We start from the raw sequence: 25,221 nt of genomic DNA on the forward strand, positions 1-25,221 counted from the left end.
TTCTAGGCCTGACAAAGTTGAGAAAAGTTAGATCCACATTACCTTTGCTGTGAACCTCTCAAATTTAGGCTTTTTTAAAAAAAATAGGTAGGTTGTCGTGTTCTGTGGAAGACAACTAAGTGATAAAACTTTGGGTCTGTATTATCAAGGCTTCAACATATGTTGACAGTATTGTCGTTTTTTAAATTTCTTATAAGGGATCTTAATTTATAGTTATTTATTTAGTGAGTTTGTTTAAATTAACCTAATGAAGATCTCCAATCTAAAAATGTTCACTTTTCTTATGGCTTATTTTTGTTTTTTACTGTAAAATATTTGAAAATGCCTAAAGTTAATATGTAATGATACCATCCCAAACAATAAGAGTAGATTTCTGTGTCCTGTACCCTTGGGTTAATATGTTAATGTCTTTCGGGGAATGAAAAGAAAAGTTACAGATCAGGAGAAAGTGTTTGCAAACCAATAAAGAATGGTGTTCAAAAGATAAAAAGAACTCTTAAAACTCAACAGTAAGAAAACAGGTAACCCAAATTAAAAGTAGGCCAAAGATCTGGATACATACCTCACCAAAAACATGTACAGGTGGCAAATAAGCATACGCAAAGATGCTCAGTATCATATGCCATTAAGGAATTGCAAAATAAAACACGATGCCACTGCACACCCATTAAAATGGCCCAATCCAGAACAATGAAAACATGAAATGCTGGGGATGGTGTGGAGCACCAGGGATCTCATTTGTTGCTGGTGGGATGCAGTGGTGCAACCACTTTGGAAGATAGTTTGGTGGTTTCTCACAAAGCTCTTGTCTTTTGTGCTCTTAAATTTAAATATTTAGTAAGTATTTAAAATTTAAATTTAAAAAAAATAATACCTTAATTATGCTCTTACCAGATGATCCAGCAATCACAGGCCCTGGTATTTACCCAATTGAGTTAAAACAAATTAAATCAATGAGTTTTAATGAGATAAAAACTACATCTTCACAAGAACCTCTGTGACTATATTTATAATTGCCAGAGCTTGGAAGTAACAAGGATGCCCTTCAGTAGGTGAATGGATAACCAAACTGGTGCCATCATACAATGGAATACTATTTAGCAATAAAACTAATTAGGCTATCAAACCATGAATTTCTTGGGGAAACCTTAAATGCATATTGCTAACTGGAAGATGCCAGTCTGAAAAGATTATATGATTCCAACTATATGACACTCTGGAAAAGGAAAAATTATAGAGGCAATAAAAAGGTGGGTTCTATGAGTTCTTTGAGGAAGGAAGGCTAAATAGGTGAAGCACAAGGAATTTTTAGTGCAGTGAAACTGTTCTTTATAATACTATAATTGTGTGTGTGTGTGTATGTGTGTGTTATCATTCAGTTTTTTTCAAGCCCATAGAACCATACTACACAATGAATGAATCCTAAGGTAAACTGCAAACTTCGGTATTAATATATTAATATCCTTAATCAGTTGTTACAAATGTGCCATAGTAATAATGATAAGTGATATGTTTTCTTGTAATGTTAGTAGAAGAGTAGGCCAGAGGCCTGACTCTGGGGATCCAGTAAATCAAGCCCATCTACTCATTGTAAACACCAAACCGAAAAGGAATGGTAAAAAACTTGAAAGGAACTTTAATCAGTGCAGCTGCACCAGGAAGACAAGGAGGCCCCTGTCCATGGCCCTGAAGTTTTAAAAATAGGGAATGAAGGCTAAAGTTGGGGGGGTTTGCCAAGCTACTTAGAGGCTTTTCATAGCTGTCAAAGCAGGTGATTGTGATCAGGTGTGGTCTGTACATCCTTATCACAGGATTGGTTCAGAGGGGACTTTCTTCCTCCCCCAATTCCATACAAAACTTGATGTTGTATGAGCAATAGCTTCTGCTCATCACAAGATGTTTATGGGATCAGACCTTTTCCTGGAATCCAAGGAGACTCCGAGCAAAGGAAACAGATGCAAAGTGGAGGCAGGGATGCCAAATCTTTAATCCTGCTTTTAGCCAGTGATTGTGTCTTACATGAAATTCAAAAGTACATACTTTATGGGATTAGTGATTTTATTAATTATAAAGCTAAATGCAAATTAAAACTTACTTTTTAAGTTCTTCAGATATTGAAATAATGTTTATTTTAGCAATAACATTTTCATTTACCATTTGATTATTTATCTGAGTAGATTTCTTTAAAAAAAATCTTCACAGCTTTTTTGAGAGATTGGCAATAGGAATCAAACAGCACAGCATCTTCTTCACTTGCTCAGTTATTAAGAGAGTGTTTTAAACAGCATGGTACTGGTACCAAAACAGGCGGGTGGACCAATGGTACAGAATAGAGGACACAGAAACCAATCCACAAAATTACAACTATCTTATATTTGATAAAGGGGCTAAAAGCATGCAATGGAGGAAGGATAGCATCTTCAACAAATGGTGTTGGGAAAACTGGAAATCCATATGCAACAAAATGAAACTGAATCCCTTTCTCTCGCCATGCACAAAAGTTAACTCAAAGTGGATCAAGGAACTTGATATCAAATCAGAGACATGGCGTCTGATAGAAGAAAAAGTTGGCTATGATCTACATACTGTGGGGTTGGGCTCCAAATTCCTCAATAGGACACCCATAGCACAAGTGTTAATAACTAGAATCAACAAATGGGACTTACTCAAACTAAAAAGTTTTTTCTCAGCAAAAGAAACAATAAGAGAGGTAAATAGGGAGCCTACGTCCTGGGAACAAATCTTCACTCCTCACACTTCAGACAGAGCCCTAATATCCAGAATATACAAAGAACTAAAAAAATTAGACAATAAGATAACAAATAACCCAATCAACAAATGGGCCAAGGACCTGAACAGACATTTCTCAGAGGAGGACATACAATCAATCAACCAGTACATGAAAAAATGCTCACCATTTCTAGCAGTCAGAGAAATGCAAATCAAAACCACCCTAAGATACCATCTCACTCCAGTAAGATTGGCAACCATTAGGAAGTCAAACAACAACAAGTGCTGGCGAGGATGTGGGGAAAAGGGTACTCTTGTACATTGCTGGTGGGACTGCAAATTGGTGCGGCCAATTTGGAAAGCAGTATGGAGATTTCTTGGAAAGCTCGGAATGGAACCACCATTTGATCCAGCTATTCCCCTACTCGGTCTATTCCCTAAAGACCTAAAAAGAACACACTATAGGGACACTGCTGCATCCATGTTCATAGCAGCACAATTCACAATAGCAAGACTGTGGAACCAACCTAGATGCCCTTCAATAGACGAATGGATAAAAAAAATGTGGCATTTATACACAAGGGAGTATTACTCTGCATTAAAAAAATGACAAAATCATAGAATTTGGAGGGAAATGGATGGCATTAGAGCAGATTATGCTAAGTGAAGCTAGCCAATCCCTTAAAAACAAATGCCAAATGTCTTCTTTGATATAAGGAGAGTAACTAAGAACAGAGTAGGGACGAAGAGCATGGGAAGAAGATTAACATTAAACAGGGATGAGAGGTGGGAGGGAAAGGGAGAGAGAAGGGAAATTGCATGTAAATGGAAGGAGACCCTCAGGGGTATACAAAATTACATACAAGAGGAAGTGAGGGGAAAGGGGGAAAAATATAAGGGGGAGAAATGAATTACAGTAGAGGGGGTAGAGAGAGAAGAGGGGAGGGGAGGGGGGAGGGGGGATAGTAGAGGATAGGAAAGGCAGCAGAATACAACAGACACCAGAATGGCAATATGTAAATCAATGGTTGTGCAACTGATGTGATTCTGCAATCTGTATATGGGGTAAAAATGGAAGTTCATATCCCACTTGAATCAAAGTGTGAAATATGATATATCAAGAACTATGTAATGTTTTGAACAACCAACAATAAAAATTAATTTAAAAAAAATAAAAAAAAAAAGTTTGAATATTTATCATTGAATGCATAAAATTGCTTAAGTGTTTGTTTCATAGTTAAGAAAAACTTCAAACATAATACAGAAAATTCCTTTTTCCCCCTCTGTGGGTTGCTTTTCCATGGTGTTCTGAAACTGTCATTGCCAGATGTGGAAATGTCTGTTTAAAAATAACAGCATTACTATTAGACTCAAGGCTTTAGAAGTTTGCTTCCTCCCTAAATGCTTCGTGTGCGGGGACAGATTATTGGCATTTTGAGGTCAAAATCCAATCTTGAAGTCAGGGTTTAACTATAAATAGAGAAACAAAGGGGAGAAAATGAGAAGAGGTGTATATCAGACTGATTAGTCTAGGAAAATAAATATCAAGACTTTTGGAACCTAGATGTAATTGTACACATTCCATTATATCTATCTAGAGTCAGCATAAATACTTCCTAAAAGGTATGCTTTCTATAATTTAGTTTCTTAATGTATTATAGGTATAAAGAACATGTATTTTGGAAATTAAATTAATCCATTTAAATGCATCCTATAACCTAAAATGCTTCCTTTTTATTGAAACCAGATAAGATGAAAAAAGTTCTGGGGAACTTTACCTCCTTCTTGACAATATGATGACGAATAACATTTGATGTAATATTTAATATTTCTCTAACTTGGATAAAATAAAAGGAATTAGCAAAGATGACTAAAATTAGCACTGTATAAAAATAATTTTTAAGAAATTCTCAAGTGATGTTCATACGTAGAAAGTGTATATTCAGCTGGGACTGATTCACTTATGTTCTGTGGTTCATTTCCAGGTTCTTCAGCAGCTTTTAAATCATTTCCGAAAAAACAGAGATAAGGTTCTTCTCTTCTCTTTTTCCACCAAGGTGAGTTTTATCTGATATGTATTTTTGATATGCCCAGCCCTGGCTTCTAAGACATAAAGCAGAAGGGATATAATAGCTTACATCCATATTTTTTCTGTCTTCCATACAGTATTAAATGGTGACAAGGTGAAAAACTTGAGGTTTTCAAATAGACACTTAAATCTCAATTATATCAGGGGCTACTGTCAGATGTTAAATTCAAAAATAGATTTTCATTTTCTGTTGATTGCTTGTTTATGATTAAGGTGTTCTCTGGGACACTTGAGATATTTTAGAATTTAGAAAATAATACTAATAATGTAACATGTTTACATAAATCATTTAACTAGTAATTTCTTTTTATGTAGTTTTAGTTTTCAAAAGAGTAGAAGATCTTTTTGATCGTTTTTTAAGCAAAGGTTTCTGAACATTAAAGCCAGTTTCAGAAAAATGGAAAGAAATATATGGTCTGAAGTGAGAATAATATCTATCTATCTATCTATCTATCTATCTATCTATCTATCTATCTATTTAGCGATGCTGGGAATCCAAACCAAGGCCCAGCGTGTGGTAGGCAAGTGTTCTACCACTACTACACCTGGCTCTTGAAATATTTACTGCTCATGGAATTTTAAGAAAGAAACTACGAGCGCCAATAATACTTAGTAAGTCTAACGTCTGTAATGGAAGGAAACTCATAAACCAAGAATTCCCATTTGTCCCCCTCCCTGTCTTTCCTCCAGTTGCTTGACGTGCTCCAGCAGTACTGTATGGCATCTGGGCTGGATTACCGGCGACTTGATGGAAGTACAAAATCAGAGGAAAGGCTCAGGATCGTGAAGGAGTTTAACAGTACACAAGATGTTAACATTTGCCTTGTCTCTACAATGTAAGAAATTAAATTTGATATCTTGATTTTTATCTAGTTGTTTTTAATACTTAAGATAATTTTTAAAAATGTTACTGGATTGATTTTTAATGAATATGCTTACAATGCTTTTTTTTTACGTGAGTTTAAGGAGAAGCAGGAAAATGCTGTTAAGTACAACTGATAAACAAAATCTTGAATTTTTCCTAATCTTTTCTCTCCTTTCCTTTATCATCACTTAATTCCCTTGTAAGTGTAGATTTATAAAGACATGAGCCTCATATCTTGTGGTGAGAACAATCAGACTTCTTATCCATTGGATAACTGAGAGTCACGGCAGAAGCAGTTTTCCAAGTTGAGCACACTCAGGGGGCCCTTCAGAGCCTGTTGGGCTAGGGTTGCCCTCCTCTGCTGCTACCTTGTCTCAACTGGAACCACTCCTCAGTTAGAAACTCTGTAAAAGGTAAATTTGCTCCTACACCTATCTGTGTATCTCTAAAACCCTTTAAAGAACATATATACTTTAGAGAAAGATTTAAGTCAATATAAATACCTAAGTAAGTTGAATCCATTTTGGGGGAGTAATAAGTCTATAATTTATGACATCTTATTATTGATTTACTGCCTCCATCTTCCAAAAGGAATTTCAAGAGACTTTAAAAAGAAATAGATGTAAAACAAGGCAGAAGAAAAATTATCTTTTTTTTGGTACTGAAGATTGAACCCGGGGGCACTTAACCACTGAGCCACATTCCCAGCCCTTTTATATATTTTATTTTAAGACAGAGCCTCACTCAGTTTCTTAGGACTTCACTAAGTTACTGAGGCTGGCCTTGAACTTGCAATTCTCCTGCCTCAGCTTCTTGAGCTGCTGGGAGTACAGGAGTGTGACATTGTGCCCAGCTAAAAAAATTAAAGTGAGGAGTAAGGATTATTTATAATGAGTCACTACTGGGGAACTCTAAAATTATTCTTGAATTCTTGCAACTAAAGCAAAGGGAGAGAGGCTTTGGATGCCCATTTCCTATAAATGAAATCAAGAAGTCAATTCTCACAAGAGTCCTTACATACAGAGCATTAAATGATGCAGAATACTATCTTTAAGTAAATTTTGTAAAACACACATATGCATTCTTTATTTTAAAACAGTGCGTCTCAAAGTAATAATATTAAACAGTCCAAATAGTACAGAAGAGAGTGTGACAAGCCCTGTGCTCTCCTCTCTGCTCACCTTCAGTCTGAGCAGCCCAGAACTTCCGTATAGCTCCTCATTATTTCTTCATCTGTGTCTCAGAAATTCCTGTTTAACTCGTATAATGAATTTTCAATTTTTAAAGACTTTTTTTTCTTTTTAGAAATTGTATTTGATTCTTTCAAATATACCTTATCATTTCATTTGTGTTTTGTTCTTTGTAATTTCTAACCTTCATTTCTCTAATACTTTTATCACACTTCTAAAAACCTTTTTGAATGGCATTTTTGCTCTAGTAACTCCTGTACTTGGGGATGCTGATCCTTCTATTTGTGTTTCCTCTGGCTCTTGGCTTATGATAAATGGTTTCTTTATGTGTTTTCTAATTCTTTAAAAATTTGAACTTCTCTTCAGTAGGGCTTTTTCTTCTATGGAAATCCTTTTGAGACAGATTGCTGGAGTTTTCCACTTCATTTTATCTTATGCTAGGCATCCCAACCAAGGGAATGGAAGAAGTTTTGGGTTCCTATTTTTCTGTGACAGAATTCAAGAACTAATTTTTGCATTAGTACATAAAGATCCTGATTTTTGCATTAGTCATTACATAAAGAACCTTACATAATAGGATAAATACATCTCAACTATGTTTTGCAAAAGATAACTAAGCTTAGTTTTTTTGTTTATTTTGCAATGGTTTATATTTAATTTCTTCTGTAGCAGAAGTGTTTCCACATTGGAATAGCTATTATTTTGCCAGAATTCTATCAACTGTACACAACTTGAAATCTATTATGAAAGAGAAGGATTTAGTTTCCTTTCATTACTCCTTCCCCTTTTCTTATAGTATTTGCTAATTTTATTTTTATGTTTTGTCTATCAACTACTTTTGTAATTTTAAGTCATTATTCTTCCATTAGATCCACCTCCCAGGATTCCATGCTATCTTCATTTTTGGTTTGCTCCCTTGCTTCACTGGAAAGTGTTCAGTGTTAATGTTTGGTCCATTAGTAGTCTACATATGTTCTAAGTCCTTGTAATGTGTGGTATTAACATTAGTGTGCACCTACACTTTCTTCTGTTTTAAGACCTGCAGCATTAATCAGATTATTGTCCATAGGTTGGCTCTGAAGTTTGAAGGCCAAACTAGCACTTAGATTATTATGATTTTGTATACATTGTTTAGTCCTAGGCTAAGTATGGCTAGGACAACCTCTTTGAATGTTCATGAGTTTTCAGCCAGTTCTGGGAGTTCTCAGCATCGCCAATTAAGTTCTCTTTTCTAACACTCCATCCACTGTTCATATTTGCATAGTTCAGTTCAGTTCAGTTCACAGTTCAGTCATGACTTTCTTTCTTAGCTTTTATCCCTTTTGGATTTTTGTATTTTATAATAAATCTCACTCTATTATTAATTCTTATTAGTATGTTGTCCTCTGTTGAGTCATTTGTATTCTTAAGGTCTTTATCCTGAAGCTTTTTATCCTTTGGTTTCAGTCTGGACTAATTGTTTCTAGGCCTGATGAAGTACTGCTGTATGGAAGCTTTCCTTTACTACTTTATTGCACCGGATCTTTTTCCTGGGTTTCATCCTGTCTCCATTCTTGTCTGCCCTGTTGTTTTGTTGGAAATATTTCCTCAAGTAACTTTGTTAGTCAGGATGAAGAGAAAGGGCTGGAGATGTGGCTCAAGCGGTAGCGCGCTCGTCTGGCATGCGTGCGGCCGGGGTTCGATCCTCAGCACCACATACAAAGATGTTGTGTCCGCCGAAAACTAAAAAATAAATATTAAAATTCTCTCTCTCTCTCTCTCTCTCCCCCTCTCTCTAAAAAAAAAAAAAAAAAAAAAAAAAAAAAAGGATAAAGAGAAAGCAAACTTTCTACATCTCTGACTGTAGGAGATGTGTCATCTCACACATATGGCATTGCAGCACAGTCTGCTGGTATTTAGTGTTGCTAAATAGATGCCCAAAGCCAATCCGATTCACATTCCTCTTGGGGAATTCATAAGAGTTTGTCTTCATCTGTGGTATTCTGAAATTTCACAGTGACATTTGAGTCTTATTGTGGATCTTTGATTCTTTATTGTGCTAGTCATAATCTGAAGACTTATTCTTTTTCAGTTTTGAAAATTCTGTCTTCTTATTTCTTTAACAATGGCATCTTTTTATTCCATTTTCTTTCTTCTTTTTTGCATGCCAAATTTTCAAAGTTTAGAACTTCTGTATTAATTCTTTAAATCTCTGAACTTTTTTCTCATATTTCACATGTTGTCATCTTGCTCTGTTCTGAGAAGTATCATTTTTCAATATAATTGATTATTTTATTTAAAATAATCACATTTTTATTCTAAATTATTTCTAGCTTTCTACACTCTTGTTCTCTAAATTATCTTTATTCTTTCAGTACCTTAAATCTTAGCTTTCCATAATAGTTAAATTCAGTTTATTTGAAGAGCCATTTAGCACTTTTTTGTATGTGTGGTTGGATTTTTTATTGTAATCATTGAGTTTACAAATAACTTTCAGGAAAATTGACATTCTTATGATACTAAGCTTTCCTACCCATTAATATGGTGTCTCTCTGTAATTATTTCAGCTTTCTTAGAAGCATTGTTAAATGGATACTTCATTTGATTCTTTATTAATATTTAATATATAACAATTAAAGCTTAAAGACATTTTTGTGGAATAGTAAGATATGATGAAAGTATGCTTTTTGATATTTGATAAAAGAATAGAATGTGGAAGACCCATTAAATGAACAGCCTGCCTGCTCATTAGGTTTCTGTCAAATATTAGTCTTCAGCTCAAAAAGGGCAGTATTCTATTTTACTGCGTAAAGAATAATACATTGCTGTTAGCCATATAACAATAGAATGATGGATTTGAAAGTAGGCTTCTGTGTTGTGTTGTCATCATAGAATCATCTCATTCCTAGAGTTAGAGTTGAGACATTTTTCTTTCTTTAAAAAAAGCTTTTCCTCTACTTTAATTCAGCCAGGTCCCAGTTGTAATTTCAGAATCTCTTAGAAAATTATTACGTCAAGTAGTGGAGACCTTCTCTGTGGCTCATAAAGGGCATTTGAGAAGAATTCATGTCCAACTTTACCAGCTAGAAGCTAACTGGAACCACTGATTAGATTTATTGGACAGATAAACCTTTAACTTCTACATGTTTGGTATATAAATCCCACCCACACTTACCCAACTTATCCATTTTTTAAAATGCTTTGCAAAACATTCCCTATCTCATCTTCTTCCTTTGAATTTAAGTCTCTGTGACATTTTTATACTATCACCTTTAATAAGTAATTTTCCAAAGTACAATATTCAGTTTCTGCAAGCACTGAACTATAAGTCAAGATGCTTAGATTTGAATGCAGACACCGAGCACCTAGGAAACCTTCAATTAGTTATTTTTTCTGATTTTTAGTTTCCTTATCTGTAGGACGAAGATAATATTTAGCTCAGGGAGCTAGCTAGTAACCAGTAAATATGAACTAGTAAATAAGGAAATATCTTGCACAGTTTCTGGTGGGTACTCAGTAAATGTTAATTTCTTTCCATTTTGATAACAATTGTAGGAGATAAAATTATTACCATCCCTCTAAATGATTATCATTCAGTGTTAACTTAGCATCAGTTAAGTGATACAGTAAATTTTGTGATACAGTAATGCAGCGGAAGAGGGAAAGCTATTAGTATAAATCTTCAGAGAAAGACTTGAGAGGCAGGACTAGAAAAATAGTTGAGGAAAAAAAGGAAATCATTTAGTTCTTGGATTTTAGTTTTGCTTTTCTTCTTAAAAAATATTAAATTTTATTATTAGCATACTATTAAGTATAGGGAAAATTGAAAACATGAAAAGATCACAGTTGCATCAGATAAAATCTGATGAGCTGTGCAGCAAGCTGGAATCTAAAACTCAGGCAAACATTACGTACATTCAGTTTCACTATAAGATTCCTTTACTTCGGAAAGAGTTTCATTTCAAAAGAGATGATTATACTAATAATATTCAAATACATTTGGTTGGCAGAAAAATGAATCTAACAAAACCATAGGTATTTTTAGTAAATTCATCTTTAGTGGCTTCTGTTCAATATGTACTTTAACTGTGGGTCACGTGAAATGAAAATGAAAATTTTAGCTTTTATATAAGTGGCAAAAAGACATACAGTGTTCAACTTCATTCTTCATGCTGAGTTATTAGAATCATATACTGGTTGACTAGAAACAGTTTTCTAAGCAAACTTAGAAGCCATAATGCTTTCATAATTATTCACTTACAAGGATTAAGTTAAGGATCAGGGGTACTGTGCTCCAAAAGTCATAGGTGCATCTCAATAACACAACATCATGAATCATAATTTTGAGAGACTCTGGAGAAAAGTCGTTTACCACTTCTTTTAGCTTTATTAAAAAAAAACTATATCTTAAATTCCACAGAAAGATGAGGATGCTTCTTTTGTTAGATATCCCAAGAGATTCTAAACCACTCTTTTCAAATAGATCACTGGAATCATATGGTTATAATCTGCCTCTACTGCTTGATTTTATCTCAGTCTCAGACCTCTTTGTTCAGTTCAGCTATCTTCATTGACCCTTAATTTGGACCAAGAAGAATAAGAGATTTTTTTTTTTTTTTTTTTTTTTGCCTTTGAAAAGCAATATAATGCAAGTAAATCTTTACAGGAATTATATGTGAAGTTCCAAGAGTATATAAGGATTAGGTAGATCAAAGAAGTCCATAAAAGGATGGCAGTGTTTAAACTGGCCCTTTCTGGAGAAGGCTTCATTAGAACGAAGAGGAAAAACTGTTTACAACTTCATTCTTCTTGCTGAGTATTAGAATAAAAAATGGATGAATGGCATTTCGGGCAGTGAGAAGAACATAGGTAGGCAAATGACTGGAGGAGCTGGGTATGGGCTAGGGCTTAGGACACCTGAGGGAGGAGCTGGGTATACAACTAACAGGCAGAGTCATTAGTTAGTTTAACAAAGGTGATAATGAATATCCACTGTGACAGGTCCTGGAGAAGGAAAAATTATAACTTTTAAAAGTTATAATTCAACAACTTTGGGTATGGAGGAGTTGTTTAGAAATGTGTGAAAGTATGGTAAATGCAGGATAGAAGGAGGCACAGAAGAGGACTATTTCCTTTAGGCTTTATTAGTGAAACTTGAAAGACAAGTAGAAGTTAGCCAGGCAAGTAAGAGAGAAGAAAATTCTGTAAAAGCAGTGTATGAAGACAACTTACAGTATTTTGGTGGTTCCTTTGATAAAGTCAGGAATGACTGGTGTGATAACAGTTGCAGAGGTGATAGGCCCTGTATTTAGGCCTGAGGAATTGGCCTCTGATGGATAGGAACTGAACGTTTTTAAAAAGAGAAGTGGCATACTTAGTTTTCCATATTTAAATAATTTTATGTAATGTGAGGGTGAACTTTCATTCTGACGTAAGGGAGTAGAGAGGAGGCTGATGAAGTCATCCACCTCAGTGCAACATATGATGCCCTGCTTAGGCAGTGGTAACAGAAGTGGAGAAGGACTCACCGAAAAACATTTCCAAGGTAAATCTGACTGCATACTGATTGGCTTATAATGCGAAGGGGAACGATGATAGAGAAGAAGCATAGGATGGCTTTTGACTTTGATGAATGGGCATATGAGTGACGTCATCAGCCAACAGAGGGAATACATGGAGAAAAGAACTCTGGGTCCAGGATGGTTTAAGATACAACTCATTATAAAATAAGTATTTATATTATTCATCTTGTTCTCTCTCTCTCTCTCTCTCTCTTTTTTTTTTTTTTTTGGCTTGGTACCAGGGATAGAACCAAGGGGTTCACATCCTTAGCCTTCCATATTATATATATTTTATATATATATATATATATATATATATATATATATATATATATATATATATATATAATATATATATATATATATATATATATATATAATATATATATGTATGTATATACATATATGTATACATATATGTATATATAATATATAATTTTGAGATAGGGTCTTGCTAAGTTGATTGGGGTCTTGCTAAGTTGTTGAGGCTGGCTTTGAACTTGTGATGCTCCTGCCTCAGCCTCCCAAGCCATTGGAATTACAAGCATGTGCCACTGCACCTGACTTGTTCTCTTCTTAATAGACACAGAATTTGTGACATCTTTTTTTCAATAGTTATAGTGATTCCTCTACGTTATTGTCTTATACCCTCAAGATTCTATTTTCCATGATTTATACTTTTCACTATAAAAATAAGCTTATATATGTCTATGAAAAAACCTTGCCGTGCTTTTCATAGGAATTGCACCATAGCTCAATTTGGGGATAATTGACATCTTTATGTTGAGTTCTCCAATCCATGAAGATGGTTGATCTCTCTATTCAGATCTTTATCAGTGTCTTTCATCAGATTTGTAATTTTCAGCATACAAATTCTAGACATGTTTTGTATATTTAAGCATTTTATTTTTTTGTAATGATTATAAATTGTATTATGTTGTTTTTTTGGTGCTGGGGTTTGAACCCAGGGCCTTGTGCATGCAAAGCAAGTACTCTACCAACTGAACTATAGCCCTAGCCCTGTATTATGTTTTTAAATTTTGGTTTTCATGCATTCATTGTTTGTATGGATTGAGCATCCCTAAACCAAAAATCTGAAATCCAAAATGCTCCAAAAAACTTTTTTGGAACCAGTATGAACTTACAAATGGAAAATTCTATACCTGACCGCATCACAGTCAAAACACAAGTGCGTAAGACACAGTTAACTCAGCATCCTCATAGGAAAAAAGATCCTCTAGCCCCTTTGGCTATGATACACAAACTTTTTTCATGCATGAAATTATTAAAAATATATAAAATTACCTTCAGGCTATTTGTATGAGGTATATATGAACATAAATGAATTTGTTTTAGAGTTGGGTCTCATCCTCAAGATAACTTCTATGCAAATATTCCAAAATCTGGAAAAATTCTAAATCTCAAATATATCTGGTCTCAGGCATTTCAGATGAGTAACCTTTAGCCTATATATAGAAATATATCTTTAAAATATTAATCTTATACCCTGAAACATTGAAGTTATTTATTAGTTCTAGCAGATTTTTTCCCTAGATTCCTTAAGATTTTCTGCATAGACAATTATGTCATCTGCAAATTCTGTCAGTTTTATTTTTTCCCAATCTGTATATCTTATTTTCCCTTGTCTGTTGAGGAATTTTTCCTTGGTTTTTAATTTTCTGAGAATTTTTATTAAGAATGGTTGTTGTTGGGGCTGGGGATGTGGCTCAAGCAGTAGCACGCTCGCCTGGTATGCGTGCGGCCCGGGTTTGATCCTCAGCACCACGTACAAACAAAGATATTGTGTCCACCGAAAACTAAAAAATAAATATTATAATTCTCTCTCTCTCTCTAAAAAAAAAAAAAAAAAGAATGGTTGTTGGATTTTACCAAATAATTTTTCTATATCCATTGATATTATCATACAATTTTTCTTCTTAGCCTATGTATTAGATTACATTGACTGATCTCAAATGTTGAGATCCCAATAGGCAATGTTATAATCATTTTAGTATTTTGCTGGATTTTATTTATAAATTTTTTGTTGAGGATTTCTGCATCTAAGTTCAGAAGAGATATTGGTATGCCATTTTTTTGTTCATTTGTGTTTTTTATTTTCCTTGCATTGACTTTGTAAGGTTTTGGTGTCAGGTAATACTAGCCTTATTCATTGAGTTGAGAGGTGCTCTTTCCTCTTCTATTTTAGAGTTTATTGTATAAAACAGGTATTAATTCTTCTATAAATGGTACACTTATCCAGCAGAATCATCAGAGCCTGGAGATTTCTTTTGTAAGAGCTTTTTAAATTAGCTAAACCGTGGAATCAACCTAGATGTCCTTCAGTTTGTGAATGGATTACAAAATGTGGTATGTATACACAATGGAATATTACTCAGCAATAAGAGAATAAAATCATGGAATTTGCAGGTAAATGGATGGAGTTGGAGAATGTAATGCTAAGTGAAGTAAGCCAATCCCAAAATACGAAATGCAGAATGTTTTCTCTGCTATAAGGATGCTGATTCATAATGGGGTTGGCGGGGCTGGGAGAGCATGGGCGGATTAGACGAACTCTAGATAGAGCAAAAAGGAGGGAGGGGAAGGGAGGTGGCAAGGGGATAGGAAAGACTGTGGAATGAGATAGACGTCATTACCCTAAGTACACACAAATAGTGTGACTCTACTTTGTGTACAGAGATATGAAAAATTGTGCTCTATATGTGTAATATGAGTTGTAATGCATTCTGCTGTCATACATAACAAATTAGAATAAAAAGTTGAATAAAGAGGATATTTAAAAACTTAAAAAATAAAAAATAAATACGTATTTACTATTTAAAATTGTTATAGCAATATTCAAGTTGTTTGTTTCATTTAGTTGTGTTTAATAGTTTGTGGGTTTTGAGAAAACTGTCCACATTTAAGTTGTAGAATTTATAATCATAAAATTATTCATAGCACTCACTTATACTTTTAGGATCTGTAGTGGTATCTCCTGTTTTATGCTTAGTATTGGTAATTTGTGTATTCTTTTGTCATGCATGCTAGAAGTGTAACAAAGAATCAGCTTTTTGTTTCATTGATTTTTTTTCTCTAATGTTTTCCTACATTCAGATACATTCATTTCTGCTCTTATGTTATTATTTCCTTCAGCTTTGTGTTTTTGCTCCTTCAGATTATTGACTTGATGCCTTTATTTCTTTTCTAATGTAATTATTTAGTGGTATTCACTAGTAGTGGTATAAAAACTACTTTAGCTGTATTCCAGATATATTGTATTTTCATTTTTTTAAATTAAATGTTTTAGTTATAGGTGGACACAATATCTTTATTTATTTATTTATTTTTTGTGGTGCTGAGGATCAAACCACGTGCCTCCTGCATGCTAGGCAAGCGCTGTACCTCTGAGCCACAACTCTGGCCCATATTTTCATTTTTATTGAGCCATCTTTATTATTTATGATTCATTGTATTTTAAATTTTCTTTTAAACTTATTGAGACTTCTGCTTTGTTCCTTAATGTTTACATGGTATATCTTTTGTCCTGTTTTTACTTTCAGCCAATCTGTATCAGTGCATTTAAAGCATTTAGTATTTTTAAATTTTGTTTAATTTATTTATTGTAGACAGCATATTGTTGGATCATGGGTGGATTTTTTGTTTTGTTTTGTTTTTCCCTCCCATTATGCTAACCTCTGATTTTTATTTTTTTTAATTTCAATTTGTTGGTACCAGAGATTGAACTCAGGGGTGCTTAACTACTGAACCACATTTCTTTTTACTTTTTATTTTGAGACAGGGTCTCAGTTGCTTAGGACCTTGCTAAGTTGCTGAGGCTGGCTTTGAACTTGTGATCCTCTTGCCTCAGCCTGCTGAGCTACTGGGATTACAGGCATCCACAACTATGCCTGGCTAATCTCTGATTTTGAAATGGTACATTTAGGCCATGGTAGTTCAGGTAATTATTAATATATTGTATTTTTAATTTTACTGTTTATTTCCCATTTCTGGTTCTATTGTTTCTCTTGTTTGAACGTTTTAAAATAATTATTTATTTAGACTTTTTAGTTTATTTCTTTGTACATTTTTCCTAGTAGTTGCTATAGTTTTTACAATACACATAATAACTTCTCATAGTCTACTGGTATAAAGGTTTACTAGTTTGAAGAGTAGAAACCTTACTTATATTTAAGTCTCCTTGCTACTCTATTTTTAAAATATAGTTGTCATAGTTATTTCTATCACATATAGTAGCATATTGGATGGCATTGTGATTTCGCTTTAACCATGAAATGTGATTTATGAAACTCATGAGAAATAGAGTGTTTTTTATATTCACCCGTTTTTTACCAATTTTGATATTTCTTTTTCTAAAGTTCCAAGCTGCCTTCCGTTTTCTTTTCTTTCTTTTTAAAGAATTTCCTTTAGCCATTCTTTTAGGTTAAGTCTGCTGGTGGCAAATTTTTGTAGGTTTCCTTAATCTGAGAATGTCATGATTCCTCTTTCCTTTCTGGGGGTATTTTCATTGGATATAGAATTTGCTGTTGAAGTTCTTCTCTTTCAGCTGTTTCAAAATGTTGCCACTTCCTCTGGCTCCCTCCTTGCTGATGAGATACCCAGTCAATTGCATTGGTATCCCCTGAAAGCAATGCATTCTTCTTCTCTGGTCACTGTTTTGCCTATTCGATTTGGATTCACTCAGCTTTTCGAATCTATGGGTTTGTATCTTTTGCCAAATGTAGGAAGTTTTCAGCCATATTTTTTTGAGTATTTTCATTCTCATTCTCTTCCCTTCCTGGTACTCCCATGACATGAGTGTTAGCTCTTTTTCCCTCAGGTCTCTAAGGCTTTGTTAACTTTTCCATCTGTTTTCTCTCCATTGTTGGGTAATGACATTGTCATTACCTTTACTGATTCTATTCTTTGTCATCTCCATTGTACTATTGAGCCCATCCTGCAAGTTTTATATTTCAGTTCTAAAATTTCTATTTGGTTCTTCTTTATGTCCTCTTTCTTGTTGCTGGGACTTTATTTTAAAAAATTTTTTCAAGCATATTTGTAATTGCTTATTGAAACATTCTTATGATGACTACATTAAAATTCTTGTCAGATAATTCCAACATCTGATTCATGTGTTGATTTCTTTTTTTCATTCAAGCTGAGGTTTTCCTGGTTGTTGGTATAGTGACTGAATTTTTTATTATAGGCTGGACACTTTGAATATTATGAGACTTCATATCATATTTAAATCTCCTATATTAATATACCTCCTCTGACATTGTGCCAGCCAAGTAGGGCTGGAAATTCAGGTTTCCATTTGGCCTCTGCTGACACCCTAAAGTAGTTTCTTCATTACTGAAGAAACTGTTCCCACAGTTCATTACTGTTCCCACATAGCCTTCCCTTACACCTTGGAGGGCAAACCTGTTAACACTGGGTAGAAAATGGAAAATCACAGCATCACTCTTTCTTCTCTGATACCACCCTACCACCTCCCCCATCATAGCCAGGCAAGGGTAGATTATATCACCTTCAAATAGCCTTTGCTCACTGGAGGGGGATGAACCACAGATCGTTTTTTTGTGTTTAGCCAGAGTTGGGTGGTTATTGTGTAGCATTCTTTCTATAACTGTTGTCATTTCTAGTTCACTAGCTTCTCCAGAATCTGTCTTTGGTTATCTTAAGCAAAAAGAAAGCCAAGGAACTCACTGTTATGTCATTTCTTTGATCTTGTTGATGCTAGCCTGTTTGTCTTCTCTCCATCTTTCAGTGTATGTTTTTTTTGTTTGTTTGTTTATTTGTTTGTTTTTTTAACATATAATACCCAGAGTCTTAAACTGTGCTTAGTGGAAGGAATAAAAAGATTTGCATCTATTCCTGGATTAAATTTTAAAATATATATATTACTTTATTTAGTTAAAATATGCAAACCATTTTTTTAAAAATTATGTTAGGAAAATCTTACAGAAATAATATTCAAGTATCCAAAAATTGTAATAACGAGCACAATGTATTTAGATGGGCTTGAATTGTAAATTCTTACAGAGATTTTTTGAAGTGGCAGAAAAAGAATTTGCCAGAGATATTTTCTTTGTAGGATATTTGTGTTTTAATCACTCTCCTTTTATGATGTTAATGTAATCTAGTAATGTTTTGACTGTAGAGACTTGACAAAACTGAGTTACAGCACAACAATTAGTTTGTGTTGTTTTAATGCTTTCTACTCTGTTTCTTCCAGGGCTGGTGGACTCGGCCTCAATTTTGTTGGTGCCAATGTTGTTATATTATTTGATCCAACTTGGAATCCAGCCAATGATCTTCAAGCTATTGACAGGTATAATAATGGCAAAATTGAAATGACTTGCAGATTTCTTTAATTTAAAAATACTCCTAAACTTTTAAGGTTTCTTATGAAAGGACTGATTAGAAGAGAGAGGGAATTTTGTAAGAACTTCTGTTTAAGGTAACCCTGAATTATTTAATTGAAATAATTTCAAATAAATAGCCATTTATTTTCCATCCATCACAAAATCCTACTAATATGACAGAAATGACTTAAGAAGAAAGACTAAACCTATAAAACTAAAGGAAAATAAGACATTTCACTACTTGTAGATCAGAAATTTTGAGAAACTCCTGGAAGATAGAAAGCAAATAGAATCTGCGTAATCAAGAAATAAAGAGAAGCCAGGTGCGGTGGTGCATGCCTGTAATCCCAGTGGCTCAGGAGGCTGAGGCAGAAGGATCCCGAGTTCAAAGCCAGCCTCAGCAACTTAGTGAGGCACTAAGTGCCCCTGAGTTTAATCCTAGGTACATGCCCCCCCATACACACTGCCCCCCCAAAAAAAATGAAGAGAGAAAAACCAGTCCAGAGTCTTCAGGAAAGACCTTGAAGTCTCAAGCTGAGATTGGTACTTGGAGGATGTGGGAGTAGACCACAGTCTGTCCTTCTGGGGAGTTAACTAATGAATATGCTGAATATGAAACAAATTTTCCTTTCATATTTACAGAAGGGTTGTCTATAGCAAGTCCTCCTTCCTTATTTCTGAAAGAATAATCTCATAAATAAGCAGAGGATCTGATTGTAGAAAGGTTCCTAGAATGAGCCAGATCATGAAGTAGAGCCAAGCCTGAAGTGATCCCAGATCTCTCCAAAGTACACTAAAAAGGGAAGTAGTTCAATAAAGCAGTTACCTGCATAGAAATCTATACCACATTTCTTTTTTTTTTCAATTTGTTTTTTTTAAGATATACATGACAGTAGAGTATATTTTGATATATGTATATAAAATATAGCTAATTCTAATTATGATCCAATTCTTACGGTTGTACATGATGTGGATTTTCACTGGTTGTGTATTCATATGTGAACATAGGAAAGTTCTCTCTGATTCATTCTACTGTCTTTCCTATTCCCATCCCCCCACCTTCCCTTATTCCCCTTTGTCTAATCCAATAAACTTCTATCCTGCACCCCCACCCCACTCCATTATTGTGTGTCAGTATCCACATAGCAGAGAGAACATTTGGCCTTTGGTTTTATGGGACCAGCTTACTTCACTTGGCATAATGATCTCCAGTTTCATCCATTTACTAGCAAATGCCATAATTTCATTCTTTTTTGTAGCTGAATAATATTACATTGTGTGTGTGTGTGTGTGTGTGACATTTTCTTTATCCATTTATTTGCTGAAGGGCATCTAGGTTGGGTCCATAGCTTAGCTATTGTGAATTAAACTGCTATAAACACCAATGTGGCTATATCACTGTAGTGTGCTGATTTTAAGTTTTATTGGCTATATACCAGGGAGTGGGATAACTGGGTCAAGTGGTGGTTCCATTCCAAGTTTTTTGAGAAATTTCCATACTACTTTCCAGAGTGGTTGCATCAATTTGCAGTCCCACCAGCGATGTACGAGTGAACCCTTTCACCCATATCCTCGCCAACATTTATTGTTGCTTCTATTTTTGATAATTGCCATTCTGATTGGAGTGAGATAGAATCTCAGTGTAGTTTTAATTTGCATTTTTCTAATTGCTAGAGATGTTGAACATTTTCTCATATATTTGTTGACCATTTGTATTTCTTCTTCTGTTAAGTGCCTGTTCACTTCATTTGCCAATTTATTGATTGGGTTGTCTATTTGGTTTTTTGGTGTTAAGTCTTTTGAGTTCTTTATATATCCTGGAGATTAATGCTCTATCTGAGGTGCAAATGGCAAAAATTTTCTCCCATTCTGTAGGGTGGTCTCTTCATGTTTTTGACTGTTTTCTTTGCAGTGAAGAAGCTTTTTAGTTTGATACCCATTGATTGATTCTTGTCTTTACTACTTGTGCATTCAAAGTCTTATTGAGGAAGTTGGTTCCTAAGCTGACATGATGGAGAGGTGAGCCTACATTTTCTTCTCATAGGCCCAGGGTCTCTGATCTAAAGCCTAGGTCCTTGATCCACTTTGAGTTGAGATTTATGCAGGGTAGACCACCTTCCTAATACAATCCCTAGTATCTCATTTTAATTAGGAAATTAGGAATTATGAGGCATCTTCATAAAACTAGCTTCATGAAAGAAAAGAGCCAATGGAAAAAACAGACACAAAGGGACTAAAATAAGAATAGAACATGGGGGGGGGGAGCATATAGAAAAAAAAATGTTCTTAGAAAATAAAATTATTGCCAAAATGAAAAGACTCAGAAATTAAGAGGGCTAGTGGTGGAAATTAATATTGGAATATAAAAGGAATGGATATTTTAAGACATAAAGTCAAGAAACAAATATGAGTAAACAGAAGTTGAGGAAAAATTCCAGAAACCATCATCTGCTTGTATCAGAAATAAAGAACAAAGAGACTGGAGGTCAGAAGAGATAATTGACAACATAATGAATAAGTTTGTTGATTTTGAAGGGCCACAGCACACTAAAAGGGATAATGTCTAAGAGAGAGAGAGAATATGTATCTTGGGCATATGTCTAGGTCCCAGGGGTAAAGAGAAGGATTAAAATATTCCAGTGTATGTATGTGTATTTGTGGTGTGTGTTTGGTGTGTGTGTGTGTGTGTGTGTGTGTGTGTGTGTGTGTGTGTGTAAGGGGGTGGAGAGACTGAATTATAAAAATCAAAGAAAAAAGAAAGAAAATCAATTTAACAAATAAATGATAATCTCATTTCTGCAGATCAGGCTTTGAAGAACAGACTTTTCATCTGCATTATAGGATCCTAGATGAAAATAGAGTTGTCAAAGTGATGAATTTAAATTTACTATATGTGAAAGAAAAAATTATTATTTTTTGACTAGACTTGCTCTCAAAAGAAAATTATTTTGACTCTTAGTTACAATCATTGGCCAACATATCAATATGTAAGGACAAAATAAAAACCAACTTTGGACATTAAGGAACTCAGAAAATTTATTGCTCATGGTCCAAAAATGTTGCTTAAGTGAATAATGCAGCAAGTGAAATATGAACTTATATGCAGAGAACCCAAAATATATAAAAATCAGTGCAAAGAAAGTTCTGATAATTATGATTAAGTCTAAAATTATTGATAGCATGGCTGAGAGGCTTAGTACCATTATAAAAAGGAATTCCCCAGAACATAAAAGGGTGGTATTAAAAATAAAAATATATTAGTAACAACTTAGAACTAAAACTCCATGTAATTTCAATAAAACATGAGGATTGTGGTGGGGAGGAGTAAAATTGTGTTCAATTTTTTCCCCTTTTGGGGAAAGATCAGAGTATCCTAATCAATTCTCAAAATATATGCCAAAAAATATTTCAAAAAAATTTTTTAGGGGCAACAACTAAAACTATGAGTCATAGTAGGCACCTGGTACATTTTCTAATATAGATGACCAGTCCCCATCCTCTAGGTATTCTGATTCTATAGGTTTAGAAGAAGACTCTACAAGTTTACATTTTAAAAATCACTCAGGGTTATAGATCAAAGGACACTATCAGCAGAGTGAAAAGATAACCAGAGAATGGGGAAAAATTGCATATCTGATAAAGATTAATATTTAGAATATGTAAGCAGGTCTTAAACAAGAACAATAAAACAACCAAATAAAAAATGGGTGAAGGACTTGAAGAGACATTTCTCTGAAAAAGATTCATAAAAATAACAGTAACAACAAGTCTTGGTGGGAATGTGGAGAAGTCAGAACCCTTGTGCAACTGGTGGAAATGCAAAGTGTTGCAGCCACTGTGGAAAACAATATGGTGGTGGTTCCTAAATATTAATCACATGTCACCATCTGCTCTAGCATTCCTACCTCTTTTCTGGATACATATCCAAAAGAATTGAAATGAGAGAGTTGGACAGATATTTGTATAGCACCCGTGTTTATAGTAACTAAAACATGGAGGCAACCCAAATGAAAGGATCAACAAAATCCATTTTGAATAGATAAACAAAGTGTGGTGTGTACATATCATGGAATATTATTAGCTTTATAAAGGAATGAAATTCTGATACATCCTAGAACATGAACAAACCTTGAAAACATTATGCTAAGTGAAAGCCACACAAATAAGGACCAGTGTTTTTTTTATTTCACCTGTATAAGGTCCTGGAGTGGTCAGATTCATAGTGATGGAAATTAAAATTTACGAAGGGATGAAAGGAGAGTTACTGTATAATAAGTATAGAGTTTTAGTTTGGAAGGACAGAAAACTTGTAGAGATGGATAATGGTGGTCATAAAACAGTGTGAATTTATGTAATACTACTGGACTGTATGCTAAAAAAATAGTTAAAATGGTAAATCTTATGTATCCTTTATCATTATTTTAAAAAAGAATACTTAAGGTGGTTATGATACAATCGGTCTTCAGCTCTACTTTGAGAAACACTGAGAATTAGGTGTCAGACTTCCAAATAGTAACTACTTCAACATATGATACGAAATTCAATACTACTATCAAACAAAATGTTAATAGAATGCAAGACAAAAGCATTTTCAGTAAGTGTTAGGGTCAGGATCGGAATCCATGCAGCTTGGCCAGAGAGCTGACTCTGTGAATCATTCTCTCTCAACTGATGTCTGTCAAGGAAATGGTCATGTGAAAACCACAGAGAAATCTCCTTTGTTCTTTTGTTCTTAGGACATTTATTGTATTTTTGTACTTTTTCATCTAGATCATTAAGATGTATTATCTTATCTAAGTCATTATTTCCTCAAAGCACAGTGAATTCCTCTTCCCTTCCCTTTCCTTCTGTTGACTCTCTGGCAGGAAGAACCAAGAAGAGAAATGAAGATATTGACCTAAATATTGTATAATTGTTTCTCAATACTTGTTTCTACATGGTAAAAGACCCATCACTTACAAATTCTTGTTTTGTGGACCAAGAAATTGATGAAGCATAGGTACAAAGTAACAGGCATAAAAGTTTTGTCTGTACAAAAGATCAAAGGACATGCATTCCAAGAGAAGCTGTCTCATTAAGCAGCAGCTGGCTAAGCACGTATCCAAGAGACATCTTAGATCCACTTCTGATTTCTTTGGAACTCACATACATTGTGGGGAGGGTGGGAAGGATTATGAGCCCCTTCTCTTCTCCAGGCTGTAGGATGGGAGAGACCTTGTCCCAAACAGCAGGAGCAACGACTGAATCAGGGTCCTTGAGCTTTCCTGTGACAGAGGCGATGCCTCTCCTGGGAACTATGGGCTCCAAGGCACCCATGGCGACCGCTCAGTTGCTATGATGAAGCTCTGTTCTTAAGAAGCTTATAAGTTCTTTACCTTGAGGTTCAGACATCTGCTTGGGAGTACAAAGTTATGGACACAAGCTGGTAATCATAATCGAGGTGTTCATACTTAGGACATTGGTTTGGCTTGCTTTGAAGAAATTTCCTCACAACAACCCTTTTAATGATAAAACCTATAGGATCAACATGCTGAGCTGGTTCATGGTCACTATTTCCCTATCAAGGTTTAGTGAACCACCAAGACTCAGTTTCATCTCAGTTTGTGTGACTCTCTTTTCTTCATCCCCTCACTGACCGGTCCGGTTACCTGGATTAATAGTTGTGCATGTTGAGGCAGCTTCCCCCAGTTGTGAGTAGGCAAGAACCTTCGTTCCCTTCTAGGGACATGAGATTTGCAGGACCCAAGATACTGTCTAGTATCTTCTCATATCTTTTCCCTGTGTGAAGGAAACAGAGGGAACATCAAATATAAAAATAGATACAGTGACCTTACAAGTTGAAAAATTAGTTTCCCCCAAAAAGTAACATTTTCAAGCACATAGGCAGTAGGGACTTGCTCCTGTTTCCCTCAGCAATTATAAAAGGGATTTGGGAACAGGTGACCTCATTCAGAACATCTGAAAAAGCCTGCTATGAAGCACTTCAGGGAACAAACCACAGTTTTAACCACCATGGTCAGCCAGGTTAGAGCTGAATTAGTGTACTGTGGTCCATATCAGAATACCTGGGGTACCAGTCAACAGAGGGCTGAATCTTCTCTGAACCGATACCTCTATGGATGTGGTCTCCAGATCTCCACTTGCCTACTTAGCTCATTCACTGCTTTTCCCCCAAGGTATATTTTATTTTGTATGGTTTTTGCTTTTAAACAGTTTTACTAAGGCATACTTGACATACAATAAACTGGACTTATTGAACATATATAATTGGTAAGTTTTGATGCATCTGCACCTATGAACCACGACCACAATCAAGATAATAAACACATCCATCACACTCAGAATTTCCCTTGTATCCTTTTGGTATTAATCCCTTCTGTCCCTCCCTATCCCCTTATCCCCAGGTAACCAGTAATTAGCTTTCTATCACTCTGGATTA

The 25,221-nt window shown here is 34.7% G+C and overlaps 1 protein-coding gene across 3 annotated transcripts in view; it reads left to right on the forward strand.

Annotated features, from left to right (window-relative positions):
• Ercc6l2 (ERCC excision repair 6 like 2) overlaps nucleotides 1-25,221 on the forward strand; it is a 103,577-nt gene that overhangs the window by 32,683 nt on the left and 45,673 nt on the right. For all 3 annotated transcript variants that reach the window (XM_076836638.2, XM_076836636.2, XM_076836635.2), the window contains 3 exons: nucleotides 4,716-4,787; nucleotides 5,510-5,655; nucleotides 18,653-18,748. In XM_076836638.2, the coding sequence (XP_076692753.2) occupies nucleotides 4,716-4,787; nucleotides 5,510-5,655; nucleotides 18,653-18,748 (314 nt within the window). The remainder of the gene's footprint in view (nucleotides 1-4,715; nucleotides 4,788-5,509; nucleotides 5,656-18,652; nucleotides 18,749-25,221) is intronic.

This window comes from Callospermophilus lateralis, chromosome 17, assembly GCF_048772815.1.
Source record: "Callospermophilus lateralis isolate mCalLat2 chromosome 17, mCalLat2.hap1, whole genome shotgun sequence".
NCBI lineage: Eukaryota > Metazoa > Chordata > Mammalia > Rodentia > Sciuridae > Callospermophilus > Callospermophilus lateralis.